At 42.1% G+C, this 24,677-nt stretch overlaps 1 protein-coding gene across 4 annotated transcripts in view; it reads right to left on the reverse strand.

The window, feature by feature from the left end:
- LOC126764536 (uncharacterized) overlaps window positions 1-18,565 on the reverse strand; it is a 50,518-nt gene extending 31,953 nt beyond the window's left edge. Inside the window, exons 1-3 of one of the 4 annotated variants that reach the window (XM_050482218.1) lie at window positions 18,203-18,564; window positions 17,764-17,988; window positions 7,931-8,194 (exon numbers count right to left, since the gene is read on the reverse strand). In XM_050482218.1, coding sequence (XP_050338175.1) covers window positions 8,126-8,194; window positions 17,764-17,988; window positions 18,203-18,226 — 318 coding nt within the window. In that variant the 5' untranslated portion in view covers window positions 18,227-18,564 and the 3' untranslated portion in view covers window positions 7,931-8,125. Of the gene's footprint in view, window positions 1-7,930; window positions 8,195-16,173; window positions 16,374-17,763; window positions 17,989-18,202 lie in introns of those variants that run through there. The other 3 variants (XM_050482220.1, XM_050482219.1, XM_050482217.1) reach the window with 3 other exon arrangements.
- Between the last annotated feature and the right edge of the window lie 6,112 nt (window positions 18,566-24,677).

The raw sequence follows: 24,677 nt of genomic DNA on the forward strand, positions 1-24,677 counted from the left end.
GTAAACTGACGCTGAGCAACACGAAGAGCTCCGTCAGAATCGGGAAGGACCTCTCCGAGCCGTTCGATACCAAACGAGGTTTCAGACAAGGCGATTCCCTATCGTGTGACTTTTTCAACCTGCTTCTGGAGAAAATAGTTCGAGCTGCAGAACTTAGTAGAGAAGGTATCATCTTTTATAAGAGTGTACAGCTGCTGGCGTATGCTGATGATATTGATATCATCGGCCTTAACACCCGCGCCGTTAGTTCTGCTTTCTCCAGACTAGACAAGGAAGCAAAACAAATGGGTCTGGCAGTGAACGAGGGCAAGACGAAATATCTCCTGTCATCAAACAAACAGTCGTCGCACTCGCGACTTGGCACTCACGTCACTGTTGACAGTCATAACTTTGAAGTTGTAGATAATTTCGTCTATTTAGGAACCAGTATTAACACCACCAACAATGTCAGCCTGGAAATCCAACGCAGGATTGCTCTTGCCAACAGGTGCTACTTCGGACTGAGTAGGCAATTGAAAAGTAAAGTCCTCTCTCGACGAACACAAGCCAAACTCTATAAGTCGCTCATAATTCCCGTCCTGCTATATGGTGCAGAGGCTTGGACGATGTCAACAACTGATGAGTCGACGTTGCGAGTTTTCGAGAGAAAAGTTCTGCGAAAGATTTATGGTCCTTTGCGCGTTGGCCACGGCGAATATCGCATTCGATGGAACGATGAGCTGTACGAGACATACGACGACATTGACATAGTTCAGCGAATTAAAAGACAGCGGCTACGCTGGCTAGGTCATGTTGTCCGAATGGACGAAAACACTCCAGCTCTGAAAGTATTCGACGCTGTACCCGCCGGGGGAAGCAGAGGAAGAGGAAGACCTCCACTCCGTTGGAAGGACCAAGTGGAGAAGGACCTGGCTACGCTTGGAATATCCAATTGGCGCCACGTAGCGAAAAGGAGAAACGACTGGCGCGCTGTTGTTAACTCGGCTATAATCGCGTAAGCGGTGTCTACGCCAATTAAGAAGAAGATGTCTCCGCTGGTAGGATGGCCTCTGGTCCCTAGTCAGGGAGAGTGCATTGGGCGCAGACTACTGCGTTACCCCGGGCGAGTGCCGGTCCGTCCGTGTTTTCCGAGACTGGTAAAGCGAAAGATAGGCCTCAGGGAACTGGGGTAAGAGCATGGTCTCCGAGGGTACACCCGTTCCTGTCTATTTCGGCCCGCCCCCCTACACACGATGCGCTGGAAGAAACAAACAAATGGAGAATTATTTGAAAAAAGATACAAAAAACAATAGCAGCAGTGTACAAGACGTGACGAGCTGCGACACTCAAAGCCCTGGTAGTAGGATCCCATAATCGGAACCGTCCAGGAGAACGTCCACATTTAGTTGTTCTTGCGTCGAAGCTGATCTCTTTAGACGCGCATCAAGACTGATGCGAAAATCGAAACCGTGGCTCACCGTGGAAAGACTCGAACGGAACCAACGCAACCAAAGGGGACATCAAGAGGCTAACTGAATCAATGAAACTGCCTAAACGATCGATCAACAATCAGATCAGTGATCTGCTAAATTCTTTGACAAAGTACAACGAACGTGCCCAAAGCGAGTACAACAACAGAGTTAAAGGAACCGAAATGTCCTTTTGAGACATGCAGGAGTAAATTGGACACCGAAAAGGCCCCGAGAGGATGAGCAACTGACGCGAAAGACCCCGCCGAAGAAAAAAACAATTCAAGAGGAAATGCAAAAGAGGCCCACAGCTAGCAAGAGGAATGAAGGCGTCATTCCTTCAAATGAAAGGAAAAAGGAGGAAAATGAAAATTAATGGGCCCAGGTGAAACGCAAAACACCAAACACGAAGAAGAAGGCTGTCTATGTTCCACGTCCGAGGTCGGAAGCAATTATAATTTCACGCTCTAGAAACATGTCGTACAGCGATATACTTAGAGCTGTCAAGAAGGAGGATACCCTCAAAGATCTTGGAGAGGACGTGTCGAGAATCAGAAAAACGGCAAAAGGCGCGATACTCCTGGAAATGAAAAGGAGATACGTAAGGTGTTAGGCGACCAGGCACAGATAAGAGCTTTACCCAATGAGGTACCGGTAGAGATCCACGACCTAGATGAGGTAAAAACAAAAGAAGACATCTTACATGCAATTCAATCGCAAATTAGTGAGCTAAGCACCCTCGAGGAAAGCTCAATTACAAGCATGAGACAAGTATAAGCGGGTACGCAGACGGCGGTGATCAGCATTCCGGCATCGGACGCCAGGAATATGGGCATCTGGTAAAAGCGTGTACCAGCGAGGATGACAGAAGCAAATGTTGTGCAAAATGTGGTGAAAAGGGACACTTCGCGAAAGAATCCGACAAAAAAACCGTCTTGTGTGTCATGCAAAGCTAACGGAAAAAAGGATACTGTTTAAATGAGTTAAGCATCGACCCCCTCTACCCGGTAAAACTGGCGCATCCTAATAAAACAGCGCAATTCACCACAAATGATGACACTACAAACCAACTCACCACACCTGTATACCAACCCAACCAACAAAAGGAATGGACAACGGGAAAGCTCATCAATTCGATCTACACATTCGCACGTCAACAAGTAGACCATCAACATACGCTTACACACTTCGCTGCGTCGACGACACCTTTTTCGCCTTTTACTTCGATCGGATGAATCCTGCGCGCCGTCCCCGTTTATTCAGATACGGATCACCTACTGGGAAGTTGAAAATGTCCCCTCTACCAAGCGGTATGTAAAAAGGCGAATGAAAGTTGTACAAATCAACATAAATCACTGCGAAGCGGCAAAAGAGTTACTGAAACAGGCAATATACGAGAAGAAGATGTAGATGTGACGATAGTATGTGAGCAGTATAAAAACATACCTGGATTTCCGACAAAGAAAGCAAAGCTGCCGTATGGGCATGTGGTGAACAAGCCTTCCAAGACAAGCCGCTCTTGAGGAAAACATACTATAAGTGGGAGTTAATTTTTACATTAAGTAAAAATAAGTCAAAAAGACATATTTTGTGCTTTACCGAAATATGTACTCTTTATTTATACCAACTACTATTTACTTATTACTTATTACTAGTTGATAGTTTGTTTAGATACAGATTATATTATTTCTTTACACTTGCTTTGTTTTAAGATAAGGTTTTTGTGGTATTCAAACTCAAGGTTGTTTTGATGTTTGTTACTATTATAAGGAATACCTTCCGTAACTCTGACGAAAATAGGAGGAATCTATTTCTACAGCCGCTATGTACCTCCCTCCGAGTGTACTACAAGGTGTTTATGAACAGATCCTCGATGAATTAGTCCAGGACGCCCTTACTACCACACCAAATATGACAGCAGGCCACTTTAATGCGTAATGGCAGGGTAATGATCTGCTCAAAGCGTTCGCCTTACTAGATGCTGTGCTGTTTAATACGGGAGGAGGAAATACCTTAGAGAAGAATGGCCGCGGAACGATTGTAGATATTACGTTCGCCAGCAACTCACTGGCTCGATCTGCATGGAACTTCTACACACATAGCGATCACCTTGCTATTATGCTTGAAATCGGCAAGCAGCCGCGAAGCCAAGGCAGTCTAAAAAAGTCACGGAAAAAGGAATGAAAAGTGGAAACGCTAGATGAGAACATTTTCGACCTCATGCTGGATGAAAAATTGGGTAGCTCGACATATTTGTTGTAAACTAAATACATATTCTTGGAAAAAAGTTTTTTCATTTACTTCATGGATTAAGGTATTATGATCGTTCAAACACAAAAATGTTGAGCGTGGAATCCCTTTTGCTCCCCACTGTATGTAATTAAGTTGAAAACACTTCGACGGAAGAGGCGACAGGAGGGACCATAATACTATTAACACTTACCGATCCAAACGGGGTTAGATCGCCGAACTCACAACAGTGGCGTCGCCTGTTAACACCCCTGCGCGACAACCGCCTCTGCGGGTACTACAGCTGCAACAACTTCCACCCACACGTCACTCCCTTACCCCCAGGATCTCCCACGGACACCCGCGACAAACTCGGCTACTTCAATTTAACTGCAACGGACTCCAGAGTAAGATCGAGGAGATAGTTGCACTTATGAATCGGGAACGTCTATCGATAGCTGCGGTCCAAGAAACCAAGTTAAACAGCCGCTCAGATCTTCTGAGTTGTGCAGGTTTCAACGTTATACGTAAAGATCGCGAGCGAGATAATGGTGGTGGCCTAGCTTTCATATTGCACAACACCGTGCAGTATCGTCTAATCGATGTAGACATCGACCCCAGGGATACTACCCTAGAATGTCAGGGTATAGCTATCCGGTCAGGCGATGTCGAGCTCGAAATATTTAATATATACATCCCTCCAGTTACATGTTGCCCAACACGATATCACCCGAATATAGGTGCGCTACTTCGTGGTGAAAACTGTTTGGTACTAGGCGACTTTAACGCGCACCACGATCTTTGGCATTCCTGCCTGTCAAATGATCGTAGGGGGATGGAGCTGGCGGAACAGATTGACGATTCGACATTCTGCACAATGAATGACGAAGCCCCCACCAGAGTTATGGGCACCTGTAATAGCTCGCCTGATATTACCATTGCTAGCGGTGGTCTGATAAACAGCATAACCTGGCGACCTATGCTAACTCTCGCATCAGATCATCTGCCCATAATTATCTCGATCGAGAAGCCTCCCGATTTTGTTTCTGTGGACAACCGCACCTATTTTAACTTTAACAAAGCTAATTGGGTCGGCTTCACAGAATTTACTGAGAGCACCTACAAAGCTCTACCTATTCCTATGGACGTATGCGTTGGCGGACGTCAATTCCGCAAGGTGATCGCAGCAGCTACCGCTGGAAGAATCGCGGAAATCCGCCCCAATTTCCCAGCCGAAGCAGCCGTTTTAGCTAATGAGCGAGACACCTTACGCCATGCCGATCCCGGGGATCCCCGAATAAGGGATCTCAATTTGGAGATTCGGCGAATGGTAAACCAACATAAGCGGACGAAATGGATAGAGCACCTGAAGTCCTGTAACCTCTCCACCGGAGTGAGTAAGCTTTGGGCTACTGTCAAAGCTCTGTCTAACCCGAAGAGACAAGACGACCGAGTTGAAGTTCAATTCAATGGTCATGCCTCTTCGGACCCGAAGAAGTGCGCGAGCGAAAGACAAAGCTAAACGATGTGTTAACCGACGGCTGCGCAAAATGCCAAAAGAAGGCGCGCCACTTACTTTCACCGACGAGGAGGTTCAGGGTGCCATCAAAAAAGCTAAATCATCTAAATCCATTGGCCCTGATGGAATCAACATGCTAATGCTAAAGCATCTAGGCTCGACGGGAGTAGGATATCTCACCAAGGTCCTCAATCTGTCGCTGACCACTCTTCAAATACCCGATGTGTGGAAAGTCGGAAGAGTGGTCCCACTACTGAAACCTGGGAAACCCGCCAACAAAGGGGAATCTTATCGACCGATAACTCTCCTCTCCCCAGTAGTGAAGACACTTGAGGCCTTGCTACTCCCGACCTTCACTCACCACCTGAGCCTAGCCAACCACCAGCATGGATTCCGAAAAGTGCACAGCACCACCACAGCACTTAGCGTCATAAACGCCCAGAGAGTTCGTGGCCTCAACCAGAAACCACCCTGCGAAAGAACGATCCTCGTGGCGTTGGACCTGTCAAAAGCGTTTGACACGGTCAATCACACAACGCTACTGCAGGACATCGAAACAACTACGCTCCCTCCAGGGCTAAAGAGGTGGACCATGAACTATCTGAGCGGTCGCCAGTCATCCGTACTATTTCGAAGTAAAACATCTAAACTGAGAAGAATTAAACAGGGGGTTCCGCAGGGTGGTGTCCTCTCCCCACTACTGTTTAACTTCTACATCTCGAAACTCCAACAACCACCAGAAGGAGTTTCCATAACCTCGTACGCTGATGACTGCACGATATTGGCGTCGGGCAATGGAATCGATGGCATGTGTTCGAAGGTAAACAGCTTCCTCTCCGACCTTTCTCGTTTCCTCACTGCACGAAATCTTACACTTTCCCCCACCAAATCCACAGCGACCATATTCACAAACTGGACGAAGGAGTATAGACTTGAGCTTAACATTGCAGTCGACGGCGTCAAAATTCCGACTGTCAACAACCCTAAGATTTTAGGTGTAACATTCGACAGTCTATGCTCCTCCTCTCCTCATACGACCGCGATTATCGCCAAAGTACAGAGCCGCAACAAAATCCTCAAGTCGCTAGCCGGCAGCACATGGGAAAAGACAAAGAAACGTTGTTGGCAACATACAAGGCAATCGGCCGGCCGGTCCTCAATTACGCAGCCCCCATATGATCGCCTGGATGCAGTGGAACGCAGATGAGGAAACTACAGACCTGTCAGAACACTGCACTCCGGACCACTACAGGATGCCTTTTGATGTCTCCCATTGAACACCTACACAGTGAGACGATTATGCTCCCAGTTAAGGAGCATAATGAACTCCTCTCCAGGCAGTTCCTGCTGGGATGCTTTCGCAGAAATCACCCCTGCAGTCATCTGCTTGGAGCGGAACCGCCTCCTAGGAGCATCAAAAGGTCATTCCTGGATTACGTCGACGACGTCGTACAGTACGCCGACCGGACTTCGGACGCAACTAACTTCAGACAGGTACTGACCGCCATTCACAGCGGAGCCATTAACACCTTCACCGACTCCCTTCCCGTGAATGGCGTTCTTGGAGTTAAACCACCACCCATCGCAGACGAAGAGCTCCAGCTGCCGCGAGAAACGCGTGTGACCCTTGCGCAACTTCTTTCTGGATACTGTAGCAGGTTAAACTCCTACTTATCCAGAATAGACCCTGACATACCCGACGTATGTCCTGCATGCAACGAGTCTCCGCATGATACTGACCACCTCTTTGCATGCCCCACAAACCCCACCCGTCTAACACCCTTCTCCCTTTGGTCCGACCCCGTCGAAACAGCACGTTTCTTGGGCCTACCGTTAGATGACATCGACGACAACACAAATGACATTTACCATCCCAACGGGGATTAGATATCCGTTAAAACAACAACAACAACCATAATACTATAATACTATATGTATATGTATAATACTATACATACTTATACTATATATTCCTTTGTCGCATAATCACGACCATGTACTGAATGTTACTTAGGACGTCCATCTTCTCCTAGTGTCGTCTTTCGCGTGCTTCTTCCTTTTTCTCAATCTCTGGTTCTACTATTCTGCTTCTTGGCGCCGAATTGTTGTTATCGACATCTACCTTTTTTCTCTTAAACACAGTGCTCCTCCCTCTTCTTTGCCGATCTTCATCAATAGCGGTGGCAATTTTTTCCCACATTTCTTTTCTGTTCTTAATTGCCTTAGTGGGCCCAATTTCTGGGAAATGTGTGGCATATTTTTCGAGGAGCAGACGGGTTTCTTGGGCCGTCCACACTGGAACAAAACCTTTTTAATTTGGCTACTTTAAAATTTTTCTACTTACATTGTATCCTTTTGAAGCAAGGATTTTCTTGCTCGTCCATTTGATTGATTTGGTTTTCCATTGGATATTATTATTTGTTTTTATTTATTTATTTTTAAATTTATTGCCAAATCTTAGTGCGCCTTTTATATTTTTCTTTTTCGAAATAAACGTAATCAATCGAACAGCTGATGCATCACAGGGTAAAAATTTGTTCGTTCTTTTGTCATGTGAAAAATGGAAAACTTTTAAAGGTTATAGGGCATAATTTATATAATTTTGCCATATAATAAGACAACATTTTCGTGGAGAAAAAAACACGCTATAACATTTTCAACGATGAGTGTGCTAAATGATTTTTAAATTAATAAATTTAGCTAAAAAATAACAAAACAAAAGTAAAAACTCAACTTATTTTAATGTTTAGAGTGTATATTTATGTATATACAAAGCGAAAAATTTAGTGAAATATTGGGAAATGCTATGTGTTAGTAATACAAATTTTTAAATTTTTAATCGGGACGTTTTTAAAAGTTAAGCGTTAGCAACATTAGCTTTGCATATTCCTCCTCTGGAGAAGGTCCCCTATCAGTATATACCCCATGTTTACCAACATTCCTTTTTTTTACCGAAATCCTGGGATGGTATTTTAAAGCCGACCTCGTTTACTTTTATCTAATCAGACAGTGAAAAACAACGAAATAGAATAAAACTTAGAAAGTTGAAAAAATTATATTTTTGAAAAGTCTAGGAAAATAACACTGGGTTTTGTGACTAACCAAAATTTATATCGAATAATTTTCGATTCACATTGTATTAGATTATCTTTATAAACTTAAACTGAATATCATAATTTTTGAATCCTTTAATAAAAACGGTTAAACTTCTAATTCAATTCGAACACCCCCCGCTTTCGGGGTTAAAATGGGTTAGTACGAATAGAAAAGTCCTCCAGATCAAGAAAATATATGGTTTTTGAGATCTTTGCATTTAAAGTTCAAAAAAGTAAACTATTTAACAGTCCTGACAGACGAGCAAAATTAATTCGCACGAAGAAACACTAATGCGCATTGAAATTTTATGGTGACAGACGGCAGAATTGTGCATTTAGAGAGCTGATTGTGAAATTTGTGTATATATGTATTAAAAAAAAGTGAAATAAAAATGGATGAGAAAAAATTAATAATGGAAATTTTGTTATTTTTGGAAATTCAATATAAATTTATCGAAAAAATGCAATTAAAAGCAATTCTGATTTTAACTCGAAAAAAGTGTGCGAAAAAGTTAAGAATATTGGAAAAATGGATAGCAAACTGAGTGTTCTTTATTTTCTGCTAATTTAATTAGCAATATAAAAACTGCTAACCTCTGATGCTGTAAACGCAAAGGAGACGGCAGACTTCAAGACTTCTGTCAAACCATAGCAAAAATCGGCCATTTTTAACCAGTGTTGCCTACTCAAACTTGGTAAATTCAGCTAAATGGACGAAATTTTTGCGCATTACTAATTTGCATTTACATGGGTCAAATGCGCAAGTTAATGCAAATTAAGCCCGCTAATGCAAATTAGCGCTGCCATCTGTCAGGGCTATAAAACGTGTGTTTCTCCGATTTATAATGAATTTACTTATATTTTTAACTTTTATATCCCCTTACAATTCACTATATCTTTTTTAAGCATTTATTTTACTTTAAATAGTGCAAAAATAACTTTTATTCAATAATTAACTTCTGTTCAATTATTTTTGTTCACACAATAACAAAAGGGTTGCATTCTAACTAATATTCAGTGTTACCTTACTCACATATTTTACAAAAAAAATAAAGACAACAAATAATACCCAATGAAAGGAAATATATAACACATAAGTTTTGCGCATACAATTCCTTTTCTCCAACACCTGGGGCTGCTCAGTTCTTTCGCGTTGAAATCCTTGGGCCGGCTTTGGTATACCATCCCACGATTTCAGGGTTAAGAGTGGTATGGTTGGATAGCGCTGATGCAAGCAAGAAAAGGGATAACGATCTATGTATTTGTGGTATAAACCCATTTTGTTATTCATTTTTATTCGATATATGTTTTTTTTTTTTTGTTTACGAGGAGGAAGCATCGAAAGCCTGGACCACATGCCAGTGTTTGAACTTTTATCCGAACTAAACCTCCTACCGTCCTGTACCGTTCCCCCCGGTACCACCGTCAAGTATTACGTCGGGAGGATGGTTGAGTGACACTCATGCGTACGTGATGGTCAAAATGCCTTCAGTTACAAGTTGCATTTGCTTGGCCCCACCTCTGTTGGTCTGATAACCCCCCCCTTGTACATTGTTCGTCGCCAACCCTCCCCGCCAAGTCACAGTTAGTGTTTTTGGGTCGTGGTTGTTCGTTACATTTAAGCCACTTCGCAAGCAGCTTTCCACTTCTCAACTGATTCGACCATTTGGTTTACCAAGTTATCAGGCGTTGGGTCTATATCGAACGCATTTTTTAAGTGTTGCCTCTCAAGGTTATATTTGGGGCAATAGAAGAATGTGTGTTCTACATTTTCGACGGTATCCCCTCCGCAATAATCGCATACATCGTTATTTTCGTGTCCGAATCTTTTCAAATATGCTTTGAAGCAGCCATGTGCTGTGAGGATTTGAGTTAGGTGGAAATCTACCTCACCGTGCGGTCTGTTTAGCCATGGTTCAACGTTGGGGATCTGTCGGAATGTCCACCGTCCGTTTTTGCTTTCCTCCCAGCGTTTTTGCCAGTGATTCACCGTCTCTGCCCTTGCAATTTCTTTTATTGTATTATGCGGCACTGAATTTCTCTCAGCGCGCAAGTGGCATATATAGAAAAAAGGTCACGGCGATAAGATTTTATTTCTAGGGCTTTTCTCCATATCTGGGCGCCGTACAGCGCGACTGACTTTAATACACCAGCTAATAGTGGTCTTCTATTTTGCTTTGGCACGCGGGTATTTAGCATTAACCGGGTCAAGGCTCTGCACAGTTTTGTCGCTTTGTCGCATGTGTACGCTATGTGTTCCTTAAAGAACATCCTTGCATCAAGAATGATTCCTAAGTATTTGATTGCGGGATGCTTACCCCCTTTGTACTGAAGGTGGCAACTTCCCGAACTTTTCTGCCAGCAATGAGCACCGCCTCGTTTCTTGCTCTCCGCTATGTTCACTCCGTTATTTTCGAGCCAATCGCTCATTAACGCTATTGTCCTGTTGGTAACCGTAACTATATCGTGTATGTGCTTTGCTATAACCACAACAGCGATATCGTCTGCGAAACCAATGATGTGTACGTTTTTAGGTCCCTTCAATCGCAGTACTCCATCGTACATGATGTTCCAGAGTAGCGGCCCGAGTACAGATCCCTGGGGTACTCCACCGGTGCTTTTATATTTTTTGGAGCCTTCGTTTGTCTTGTAGCTCAATGTTCTATTCTCGAAATAGCTTACTATAATGTTGTAAAGGTATAGAGGCACGGAGAAGCTTTTTAGTTCACTCAATATACTATGCCAGGATGCCGAGTTAAAGGCATTCTTTACATCCAGCGTTACAACCATACAGTACTGTATTGTGCCTCCTTTCCATCTTTTCCCGCTTAAAGCTCGTTCAGCCAGGGTCTTTACTAGGGTTACCGCTGCAGTTGTGGATCTTGCCTTCCTGAATCTGAATTAGTTTGGGAATAGTCCACCGGCATCTTCAATTGCCTTATTTAGCCGTTGGTATATGATCCGCTCCAGAACCTTTCCAGCGGAGAATAACATGCAGATGGGCCGGAAGTGGGACGGTTCTGACATTGATTTATTAGGTTTCGGCAGTAATATCAGATATTGCCTTTTGCAAATGGTGGGAAAGCGGTCTTCTTGGATACATATATTATACATGGTTCGAAAAGACCCTATGTTTCTGGCAATCGCCGTTTTTAGCGCTACATTCGGAATTCTATCTGATCCCGGGGCTTTAGATGGGTTTAATCGTTGCAAGCTTCTCGGACTTCTTCATTCGAAACAGCTGGTATATCCTGGATTTGTGGAACTCTCACGATCTCGTGATGGAGTGGGGGTCGGGTTAGGAAGATTACCGTAACTATTCTCTCAATTATTGAGGGGGATGTTAGCATTTGTCCGCCAGTGCGGAGATTTCCCATTACCGTTTTATAAGCTAGTCCCCAAGCGTTGTTTTCAACATCGTCGCACAGTTTAAGGAAACATTCCTGCTTACTTTTTTAATTGCCTGTTTTAGCAATTTTCTTTTGTCCATCAAGTGTTTTTGGAGGAATTCAAATGTACCACGTGACCTTTGGTGCAAGCGTCTTGCTTGCTGGCATTCCTGACGTAATTTTGCGATTGTCTCGCTCCACCAATATACTGGGGGCTGTGTTTGCGTCGAGATAGCTTGGACATTATTCGATATATGTGTAATGTGATAAATGTGTAATTATGGCAACACTTGTCATCTGTCAACACGGAACACTTTTGTTATTGTGCATGTAATGAAATTTTTGTAATATATAAAATGCTTATTTTAAACAAATATCAAAATAATTACTGAAAAATAAATATGTAGAAACAATGTAGTGAAGTGTAAGTGTATAAAAAGTGCGTAATATGAAAGAAATAATCACTCAAATGTTAGCGGCAACTATACATGTATTTTCTTAATCTGGAATTCCTTTTTTATCCGAACCAACCTTTTCGGACGGAATTCTGTGGTGCTACTCCAAAAATTATCCAAGTTGTGACAAGTATTGGTGAGCTTTATGTTTATTTAGAATAAGAAACGTCCACTATCAGCCCATATTCATTTTGCTATTGTAAAATTTGCACGGCTTTCTTATTCAAAAATAATAACACCAGCAAGCCATTATGGGAGTCTTTTTATATATATTATGGGTCGGGTTTAGTAACCCTCCCAGGATTTCGGGAATAAAATGGGTATGGTCGGATAGAGGAGATCCTCCAGATCACGAATATATGTATATGGTTATAGCCGCAGGAAGCTTAAAGTTTTCGAGTTATTCGCGTTTTAAGTTGAAAATTTGCAATATTTTAATTACATATTTTCGATATATAAAATTAATTTTGCACTTATATTTTTCACTTTTATATACACATCACTTATTCATTTGCACACATTTATTTTATATAATATAGTGCAAAAATAGCTTTTAATAAACATTTAAATTATTGTTGAATTTGATTATTTAAGAATAACAAATGAATTACAAACTGTCATATAAACAGTGTTAAATTATCGACATCATTTGTAAAAATAAATGTGTCAAATAATCAGTGTTACTATAGTAAAATATTTTACAAACTAAAATAAAAAAAAATATAAAGAAATATTATACCCTATATACAGGAAACATAATCATTGATAAACATTAAAAAAAAAAATATAAAAAAATTTTTCTCCTCTACGGGAGAAAAAAATGTATATACCCGGTGTTGGACCGACCAGGGTTATTTTTTTTGAAGCGCGGCCGAAGGCCGCCCACGCAAAAAGGATTTCAACGCGAAAAAAATTCTGATACACCCTGGTGTTGGACCGACCAGGGTTATTTTTTTGAAGCGCGGCCGAAGGCCGCCCACGCAAAAAGGAGTTCAACGCGAAAAAAATTTGATACATCCCGGTGTTGGACCGACTAGGGTTATTTTTTTGAAGCGCGGCAAAAAGGAGTTCAACGCGAAAAAATTCTGGCACGATTCCGATTACTTTGGCGGAGGGGTAAAATAAACGAATTTCTGTATAAATGGGGTATCTACGGATAGGGGAGCTCCTCCAGAGGAGGAATATCCAAAAATAATGTAAAAATTACTAATATTTTTTAAAATATTCACGATTAAAGTATTCGACGCTGTACCCGCCGGGGGAAGCAGAGGAAGAGGAAGACCTCCACTCCGTTGGAAGGACCAAGTGGAGAAGGACCTGGCTACGCTTGGAATATCCAATTGGCGCCACGTAGCGAAAAGGAGAAACGACTGGCGCGCTGTTGTTAACTCGGCTATAATCGCGTAAGCGGTGTCTACGCCAATTAAGAAGAAGAAGATTCACGATTAGAAGTTCAAAAATTTGCACTAAGAAAACATAATATTTCTCTATGTTTCACAAAATTTTTTCACATTTTTTACTTTGTATATTTAAATACACACTCTAAGCTTTGAAATAAGCTCACATTTCACATTAATTTTTCAATTTTTAAGCTAAATTTTGTAATTTAAAAATCACTTAGCACACTCATCGTTGAAACGGTCAGATTGTTTACAATTATGAGGAAAACGAGCCTTGCCACATCTTAAACAGTAAATATGTAGGATTTTTAACAATTTTTCTTTGTTTGTTTTATCGCGTGATTCTTTTTTCTACATTAAACATAAAAAAATACCTTCTACCTATGTATATGTGTAAAACGTAATTTATGTGACTGAAGTACTTTCGCGAAGTACTCCTTTATGCATTGGCGGCCTTCGGCCGCGCTTTAAAAAATTAACCCTGGTCGAGCGAATACCCGGGGTGACTGAAGTACTTTCACGTAGTACTCCTTTCTGCGTTGGCGGCCTTCGGCCGCGCTTTAAAAAAATAACACTGGTCGAGCGAATATCCGGTGTGACTGAAGTACTTTCGCGTAGTACTCCTTTCTGCGTTGGCGGCCTTCGGCCGCGCTTTAAAAAAATAACACTGGTCGAGCGAATATCCGGTGTGACTGAAGTACTTTCGCGTAGTACTCCTTTCTGCGTTAAAAATAAAAAACATATTAACTTTTTGCTGACAGATATAATAACCAAAAAATATAACCACTTTATATCCGAAACTCATATTTTAAATATAATAATATATATATCGTCACCTAAAATACAAACCAATGTATCATAAAAAATAAATGGAAATCGCTGACAGATATAGTAACCAAAATATATAACTACTTTATATCCAAAACTCAAATTTTGTTTCAATATGAGTGCATGATAACCGAAAAATATAACCACTTTATATCCAATATTCAAACAAAATTTAAGTTTTCATTATAAAATTGATACATTTTGGTTATTATATGTCAGCGAGGCACGATTCCGATTACTTTGGCGGCGGGGTAAAAAAAAACGAATTTCCATATAAATGGGGTATGTGCGGATAGGGTAGCTTCTCCAGAGGAGGAATATCCGAAAATAATGTAAAAATAACTAATATTTTTTGAAATATTCACGTTTAAAAATTCAAAAATTTGCACTAAGAAAACATGTTATTTCTCTATGTTTCTCTAAATTTTTTCACATTTTTCTCTTGTTATATTTAAATATACACTTTAACGATTGAAATAAGTTCACATTTCACTTTTATTTTGTAATATTTTACCTATATTTATTAATTTAAAAATCACTTAGAACACTCATCGTTGCAAAGGCTAGATTGTTTACAATTATGAGGAAAACGAGCGTTGCCACATCTCAAACACCAAATTTGTAGGGTTCTTAACGATTTTTCTTTGTTTATATACATATGTATACATATATACTATACATATGTATGTATATGTATAATATGCGATTTATGTTTAATAAAAATAAATAAGTAAAAATCTATAATAATATTGTAAAATTTATATCATATCGGGGTGACTGAAGTACTTTCGCGTAGTAATCCTTTCTGCGTTGGCGGCCTTCGGCCGCGCTTTAAAAAATAACCCTGGTCGAGCGAATACCCGGGGTGACTGAAGTACTTTCGCGTAGTACTCCTTTCTGCGTTGGCGGCCTTCGGCCGCGCTTTAAAAAAATAACCCTGGTCGAGCGAATACCAGGGTTGACTGAAGTACTTTCGCGTAGTATTCCTTTCTGCGTTGGCGGCCTTCGGCCGCGCTTTAAAAAAATAATCCTGGTCGAGCGAATACCCGGGCTGACTGAAATACTTTCGCGTAGTACACCTTCTGCGTTGGCAGCCTTCGGCCGCGCTTTAAAAAAATAACACTGGTCGAGCGAATATCCGGTGTGACTAAAGTACTTTCGCGTAGTACTCCTTTCTGCGTTGGCGGCCTTCGGCCGCGCTTTAAAAAAATAACACTGGTCGAGCGAATATCCGGTGTGACTGAAGTACTTTCGCGTAGTACTCCTTTCTGCGTTGGCGGCCTTCGGCCGCGCTTTAAAAAAATAACCCTGGTCGAGCGAATACTCGGGGTGACTGAAGTACTTTCGCGTAATACTCCTTTCTGCGTTGGCGGCCTTCGGCCGCGCTTTAAAAAAATAACCCTGGTCGAGCGAATACCCGGGGTCACTGAAGTACTTTCGCGTAGTACTCCTTTCTGCGTTGGCGGCCTTCGGCCGCGCTTTAAAAAAATAACACTGGTCGAGCGAATATCCGGTGTGACTGAAGTACTTTCGCGTAGTACTCCTTTCTGCGTTGGCGGCCTTCGGCCGCGCTTTAAAAAAATAACCCTGGTCGAGCGAATACTCGGGGTGACTGAAGTACTTTCGCGTAATACTCCTTTCTGCGTTGGCGGCCTTCGGCCGCGCTTTAAAAAAATAACCCTGGTCGAGCGAATACCCGGGGTCACTGAAGTACTTTCGCAAAGTACTCCTTTCTGCGTTATATTGAGTTTCGTTATAAAGTGGTTATATTTTTTGGTTAACTTGCACTAATATTCAAACAAAGTTTGAGTTTTCATTACAAAATGGTTAAATATTATTATATAATATTATTATATAATATTACATATTTGTTTATTAAATTAAATAAAGAACATATCCATATGAATGAGGTAGAGGAATTTTTGGGAAAAAAGGCATTTCAGCGAATTTCCTTATTATCACATGGCAGCGCTCCATTTCGTCGTAATTTTAGCACACACATGATGTTCACTACGAGTGTAAAATGTAATTTTTAAAATAAAGATTTCTTCGGTAAAAAAACTGTTAAAAGTGTAAAATGTGGATTTATTTAAAAGTTTATAGTTTAAATTAATTAATTTGAAGTGAAAAATGTGAGTAAAGTGTGTTTAATGCGGTAAAATAGCTTGTTGAAATGCTCGAATTTTGGGAATTTTTGAACTTTAAGGCCGAATATCTCGTAAACTAAGCGTTTGCGGTACCTATAACCCTATATATTTTTTAATCAGGAGGACTTCCTCTTTCCAACGGTACCTTCAAATCGCGGCGCCAAAGAAATCGGAATTGTGCCGTCAGCGATATCCATTTATTTTTTATGATACACTGGTTTGTATTTTAGGTGACGATATATATATTATTATATTTAAAATATGAGTTTCGGATATAAAGTGGTTATATTTTTCGGTTATCATGCACTCATATTGAAACAAAATTTGAGTTTTCGTACTGTACTGTACTGTACACCTTACACTTTATTACGTAATATTATTATATAATATTACTTATACAAATGTATATAATATTATTATATAATATTACTAATACATGTATATAATATTACTTATTTGCTTAATAAATTTAAAAAAGAAAATATCCATATGCATGAATAGAGGAATTTTTGCGAAAAAGAGGAATTTCAGCGAATTGCCTTGTCATCACATGGCAGCGCTCCATTTCTTCGTAATTTTTGGTAAACAAATGAGGTTCAAAAGAGTGTAAAATGTAATTTTTGAAATAAAGATTTTTTATATAAAAAACCTGCTAAAAGTGTAAAATGTGGATTTATTTAAAAGATTATAGTGTAATTTAATTAATTTGAAGAGAAAAATGTGAATAAAGTGTGTTTAACGTGGTGAAATAGCTTCTTGAAATGTTCGAATTTTGCGAATTTTTGAACTTTAAGGTCGAATATTTCCTAAACTAAGCGTTTGCGGTACCTATAACTGTACATATTTTTTAATCAGGAGGACTTCCTCTTTCCAACGGTACCTTCAAATCGCGGCGCCAAAGAAATCGGAATTGTGCCAAAATTCTGATACACCCTGGTGTTTTGCATTATATTATATAAAATAAATGTGTGCAAATGAATAAGTGATGTGTATATAAAAGTGAAAAATATAAGTGCAAAATTAATTTTATATATCGAAAATATGTAATTAAAATATTGCAAATTTTCAACTTAAAACGCGAATAACTCGAAAACTATAAGCTTCCTGCGGCTATAACCATATATATTCGTGATCTGGAGAATCTCCTCTATCCGACCATATCCATTTTATTCCCGAAATCCTGGGATGGTATACTAAATTTTTCCCTATATTATTATGGACATACTAAATGTATATCAATATTTTCTACTTACATGCTCAAAATCATTATTGGCATTCGGCGTAGGAATTATTGGTGGAAATATCCGCTTATTGTTGATAGATATTATTTCTTTAGGGGGATTAACATTATTTGTAATACCAGTAGTTCTTATAAACGAGACACGTTTGTTCTCGAGGAATTTGCTTTTTCCAGAAGTGTATTCGCAAGAAATATGTACGTTGGACATTTTCATTAAATTATTTTGAATATTTTCATCCTGAGTAAACATAATTACAGTTTAAATTAGTTGGATAAATTTCTTCCAATTTATAATCCTTTTCTGTAATTGCAGCAAACGGTAGCTCAAGTTTATATAACATATTATTGTAATTTCATATCATCATAATTTTACAAATCTCAACATTTCAAAACACGCTTTAAAACATATGTAAGTAGTATATACAAGTATATATATATGTATATATAAGTACCATATGTAATATGCCTGCCACCATATTTTATATCTTTATTTTATTTATATCAGATGTTTTTATTCAATATCCCCACATCCGATTTCTTCTCAGATATAGCAATGGAAATTACACGTTAGTATTTTTCTGTTGGGTTAATAAACTTTTAGTTAGTAACTCAATGCCCCGAAGTAACAGAGCTATGATCACATATTCCGGATCTGTTACACATATTCACTAACAACACAACTCTTTAAAATGTTTCAAAAATCAAACGCAAGTGTTAACAGAATGTCCCTAAATTAACTTCTAAAAAGCATTTGACGCAAATTAGATACCTGCTAGAAATATTTAATTTTTATCGACTTCTAACATAAAATCATTGCAATCTAATTGACAACCGATTAGTTATCAGTAAGTAATGCTTTAGTTATCCGATAGGTTAATTTAATTCTAGCCCAGGGTAAAAAGTAAATATTTCTCTTTTTCCCTAAACGTCGCTCTAATTTGCGAACTATTTTGGAAAACCATAGCCATTAGCCATCTCCAATTGAAAATAATATTATGTTCGGACCGACAACGAAAACATGTTTTCGTGGGAAAAACTGGTTTTCGCACGAAAACTTGTGTTTTCGTCCATGTAAAATCTGTCAAACGAAAACACAGTTTTCGCTGAAAACTACTTGAAAACTTACATTCCACTCATTATAATCGGTGCCTGCTCTAGTTTAATCGAAGTGTTTGGAAGACATATTTTGCCGGCCCTAAATTGTCACTTGGCATTTGTTTACATTCCATATAAAAATACAGCTGTCACTTGATATTCTCATATTAAGGGGATTCTTTTGCTCTTGCAAAACCTTGCACGGTGCAGAAATTGCAGAATTTTCCTCTTGGTGCAACGGCACAACAACAAACACACGCAGAAAATTATTTGCAATGGCTGTAAAATATGTCAGACCAAAACCCATGTTTATTTTCCTGCCGTCATATATCACTGGCCTTGCATATTTCGGTATAGGATTTTTGCATTTTGTGTCATCGTGCAATCGTGCAAGTGCAAAAGAATGCCGCTATTGATAGTTGTCAGTGAAAACTCATCGAAAACACACATTGTCGGTCCGAACGACTTAGATTCCACAACATACAAAGGTGTTTTCAAAATGTTTTCAATGTCGGTCCGAACATAGTATAATTTGCTTCGTTATCGTTATGGTTACCTATGGGTTACAGAAAACTGTTTCATTGTGTATTTATTCCGCACTCACCCTTTAGACCACAACTAATATTAGAAATTAAAAACACGTTTGTATGTATGCATACGTTTATGTGTGAACGAAAGGGGATGTCCCAATGGGGGTTTATTTAAGGGGTTATATCCACTTGCGAGGTAGAAAAAACGCGTTTTTTTGTGAATTCTTTCCAAAGAGGCATTTTATTTTATACTTTAATGGAAAATACCTCTGCGAATGGTAGGCACCTTGTCGTGGTGCAGGTGCTTAGTCGCAAGTCCCCCCAACCGGTGTGGATGGTGTTGACGTGCACTGCCCAGGCGGGTTGACGGGTGCCGCATGCGTGCGGCTATCAAGAGCTACCACCTCCTAATCCAAGGTGTTATGCGACTCCCGTGCCCATTGGATGATTTGCAGCCAGGTGGTAAATTTCTTCTGTATTAGAACGGAGCCTCCCCAACACCGGGCCGAATTGGGGAGTAATTGTGGCCTTACCGCGCGAAGGGGCTTTGGTATGGCGGACCTCCTAGTTCCACATAAACTAAGTTGACCCGACAGCTCACCTCGTTGAGCTGAGGGTCGTAAGAAGAAGATGAACGACAACAACAAAAAACAAAAAACCTCAAACACAACAGCAACTCCCCACGATTCGACCAGGCGACAACAACGGACGACGAGCACGGACCATGAGAAGGACAAGAGAGAAGGCGCAGCTGCAAGCGGGAGGGGTCAAGGAGCTAAACGGAAGTTCAGCTTCCTTGATGCTCTCTCGGCAGAAGAGCGGGCGCTGTTCGAGGAGCATGCCAGGGAGGATGACGACGTCATGCCCACGTGCAGCGGCGTCCAAGCGTCGAAGGCCACGGATGGAGCTAAAGGCACCACCAAGACCCCCTGTAGCTGGCTCAGCTGCTCAGATTCAGGGGAGTCATGTCGGGCAGAGACCGACGGCGCAAGCAAACGAAGAAGAAGGCGCAGGAGGGGAGGGCAACGCCCTCTCCCGGCAGCTGGCAACCCCGGCGGGTGCGATGATCCTCGCAGGAAGGGCAGGAGCGGGGCCAGCCTAAAGTGGTACCTGCGGCACCTCCGGGACGGGAAGACCCCCGAGGTGGCGGAAGCCTTGGCCAAAGGCAGAAGTATAGGGAGCAGGGCTTCCACTACAAAGGAGCGTGCCAGAACTGCGTCCGTTCGTGCGCAAGGCAGCCGGGCAAGATACCGTGGCCATGCTAGTGCAACTACCTATGCATAGACCGCGAGGCGGAAGAGCGGGCAGTTAACGCCACAGGAGCTCCCCGCTCCAAGAGGATGAGGGGCGGCAACTCGGAGATAGCCGGAAGCCAAGTATCAGCGCCGGCTCCCCCTCGGGTGGAGGAGGGGCGGCGCAGATATGCGGATGCTGTCAACGGCATCAGCCTACTTCTTGAGGTGAGTCTTTATTGGAATATGTAGTAGGTAGCAATCTAGCAATAGAGAATGTGGGGTGCGAACCCACTTTCATAACGATAAGCAGAAGGGAAGTGCTTGACATCACCTTCAGTAACGAGGCTGCAAGCGGTTGGGTCTCACGTTGGAGGGTCTTGGCGGAGCCCTCCCTGTTAGAGGTAAGACAACTCCCCCCTAGACGCAACCCCCGGAGGGAAAACTGGAGCGACTTCAGGGGGAGGTTGAGTGAGGAATTGAGTAGGGAGGGGCAGACTGACAATAGCGTTACAGGCCCGGGAATAGAGAGCAGGTTATCTGCGCTGAACGGGTCCATTATTAACGCTTACAATCACAGTTGTCCCCTAAAAGTGCCCACAGACAGGCGCAACTGTCCCTGGTGGCCAAGGAAGCTTACAGACCTCAGGAAAAAAGTACGTAGTCTATTTAATAGAGCAAAACATACAGGGGTCTGGGAAGAGTACAGGAGCAACCTCACCCTTTATAATAAGGAGATTAGGTCTGCCAAACAAGGCAGCTTTAGGAGATTCTGTGAAAATGTCACCTCCACACCAGAAGCAGCTCGACTGCATAAGGCGCTGGCCAGAGGCAAGACTGACACAGTGCTGGCAATTAAGAGGAGCGACGAGCCTTTTACGACCAGCGCGGAAGACAGAGCCACAAAGCTTCTGCGCGCTCACTTCCCGGAGACTATTCCGGAAGACCAGTGCCTACCCGTAATTGAACTCAGGCCATCCCATTTGACTGGGCAATCGCGAAACAAATATTCACCGCAAACTCGATCAAGTGGGCATTGGCCTCGTTCGAAAAGATTAAGTCTCCGGGAGTGGATGGCATCTTCCCAGCGCTTTTACAACAGGGTGAGCAGATTCTGCTGCCACACCTGGTTCGGCTGCTGAGGGAGAGCCTCTCAATGGCGTATATCCCTGAGTCATGGAGGACGGCTGAGGTGATCTTTATACCCAAAGTAGGAAGCAAGGACCATTCGCTGGCCAAATCTTTCAGGCCAATTAGTCTAACTTCCTTCCTACTAAAAACTATGGAAAAGATCTTAGACTATGAGATAAGATCGAAGGCGCTGAAGATTGCACCCCTGCATGCTGCTCAGCATGCATACAGAGCGGGAAGATCGACCAATACGGCTCTGTACCAGCTAACTTCGGAAATAGAGAGTTCACTGGAGAGTGGGGAAGTGATGCTATGCGCCTTCCTGGTTAGAAACGTACGATGTAAACCATATACTAGTGGGTATCAAACCCGCGAACTCACCCCTTGAATAGCGACGAAAGTGAAGGAGAGGATTCCGAAAGTTCAAGCGACGAGATGGCAATCGATGCGTATATGCGCGCGGATCGTAATCAAAAGAGAGGTTGGCGCCGTCCGCCAGTCCCTTTTGTTACTTGTGTTTGGTGTCCTCATGTGTGGTGTGAAAGGTGTGGTGTAGATGATGATGAAATGATGACGTGTTGAATATGAGATGTGGATGTGAATATGGTGTAGATGTGTGGAATATAATGTGGATGATGTAGATGGTGTAGTCGTGTTGAGTATGGTGTGTATGAGTGGGGTGTAGCTTGATTATATTAAGAGGGGGGTCAGGTGCTCATTTAGCCATCCCGGCCCCCCTAAACGACTGTTTAGCCTAAAAGGCACTGCAGCTGTTGCAGCGTAGCCACAACGCTGCTCAGCCCAGTAGACCGACGAGGTGGTGGCCCAGGCTGTCGACGCCGCAAAGAGGTTCCGCTTCGCTGGGGTGCGCCACAAGCTGCGGATTGGGAGCGGGGTATGCGTGCCGCGCTGCGATGTAGCAGCGTGTGATGCGGCCTGTGGCATATTTGGCACAGCCCGCGTGACTCACACGCTGCAGTCACATGTGTATGTGACAGGCAGTTATGGCAATGCCCGAGGGTCTGGGCAACTTGCTGCCGTTGCACGGGTCGCATACCCCGAAATATGCCACAATGGTGCAGCCGGTGTGGGCGTCGACAGATGGGGCACCTTATCTGACGGATCTCCGAAGTCCTCGATGTGATCGGTGGTGGTCGGGTGCCACCATGAGGCGCGGATGCAGGTACCGCTGCAGGCGCGGTTACCGGTAGAGGTGCCGGCGTTGTTGCCGGAGCAGCAGCCGATGCTGTTGCGAATGCCGTTCGGGGCGCTGGTGCAGGCCCGTTGCGTGGTACATTGGTTACCGCCCGAGCGGTTGACGTATTTGCAATTGGCGTATCTATCGGGTGATTTTTTAAGAGCTTGATAACTTTTTAAAAAAAAACGCATAAAATTTGCAAAATCTCATCGGTTCTTTATTTGAAACGTTAGATTGGTTCATGACATTTACTTTTTGAAGATAATTTCATTTAAATGTTGACCGCGGCTGCGTCTTAGGTGGTCCATTCGGAAAGTCCAATTTTGGGCAACTTTTTCGAGCATTTCGGCCGGAATAGCCCGAATTTCTTCGGAAATGTTGTCTTCCAAAGCTGGAATAGTTGCTGGCTTATTTCTGTAGACTTTAGACTTGACGTAGCCCCACAAAAAATAGTCTAAAGGCGTTAAATCGCATGATCTTGGTGGCCAACTTACGGGTCCATTTCTTGAGATGAATTGTTCTCCGAAGTTTTCCCTCAAAATGGCCATAGAATCGCGAGCTGTGTGGCATGTAGCGCCATCTTGTTGAAACCACATGTCAACCAAGTTCAGTTCTTCCATTTTTGGCAACAAAAAGTTTGTTTGCATCGAACGATAGCGATCGCCATTCACCGTAACGGCGACGAATCGACGTTTCACGGTCTTCAGCCACACTCTCAGAAACAGACGCAATATTCTTTTCTGTACGCACTGTACGCATTCGTGTGGTTGGTTTAATGTCCAATAAAGTAAACTGAGTGCGAAACTTGGTCACAATCGCATTAATTGTTTGCTCACTTGGTCGATTATGTAGACCATAAATCGGACGTAAAGCGCGAAACACATTTCGAACCGAACACTGATTTTGGTAATAAAATTCAATGATTTACAAGCGTTGCTCGTTAGTAAGTCTATTCATGATGAAATGTCAAAGCATACTGAGCATCTTTCTCTTTGACACCATGTCTGAAATCCCACGTGATCTGTCAAATACTAATGCATGAAAATCCTAACCTCAAAAAAATCACCCGATACATCCATGGTAATCTGTGGTAAATGAGATGGTTAATTATACATATCTGTCATTGTAAGTTGATATGGGCAATCGTGCCACGATATGTGGCATGAATGGGCCGTCGTATTGATCGACCATTTTTTGTTAGTTTTCTTTACGGTTTGTTATTTTTACGTACGGTTTGTTATTTTTATTTACGGTTTGTATTGGCGTATTTTTCGTTTTCGTATTTAATTTAGTGATTTTATTATATCGCGATATTATCGGTTCGGTTTTTTCGGGTTTCGGATTCGCGGTTGTCTGTGGTTGGTAAAAAGCACAGCTTCTCGAGCGGTCTGGTTAGTGTTCCGTTTTGAGTACGGAGATCCACTACCCATATGTGACCGTCGGAGCCATAATGTAGCTTTTCTATGCGGCCGAGCCGCCACTCGGTGGGGGGTAGACAATCATCGTAAAAGTGGACACAGTCTCCAAGTTTAGGTGCTTGTTCAGGAGTCTTCCAGCGGTATCTTTTGTGGAGATCCTTTATGTATTCGTCCTTCCATCGGCGGCTGAAATCATGATGGAGAATCTTAATTCGTTCCCATCGATTTAATAGGGATAGCGACTCCACGCCTGGCTCAGGAATGGCCAGGATGGGTGCTCCCTTTAGAAAATGCCCTGGAGTAAAGGCGGTGAAATCTGAGGG

Source organism: Bactrocera neohumeralis, unplaced genomic scaffold (genome assembly GCF_024586455.1).
Source record: "Bactrocera neohumeralis isolate Rockhampton unplaced genomic scaffold, APGP_CSIRO_Bneo_wtdbg2-racon-allhic-juicebox.fasta_v2 cluster09, whole genome shotgun sequence".
NCBI lineage: Eukaryota > Metazoa > Arthropoda > Insecta > Diptera > Tephritidae > Bactrocera > Bactrocera neohumeralis.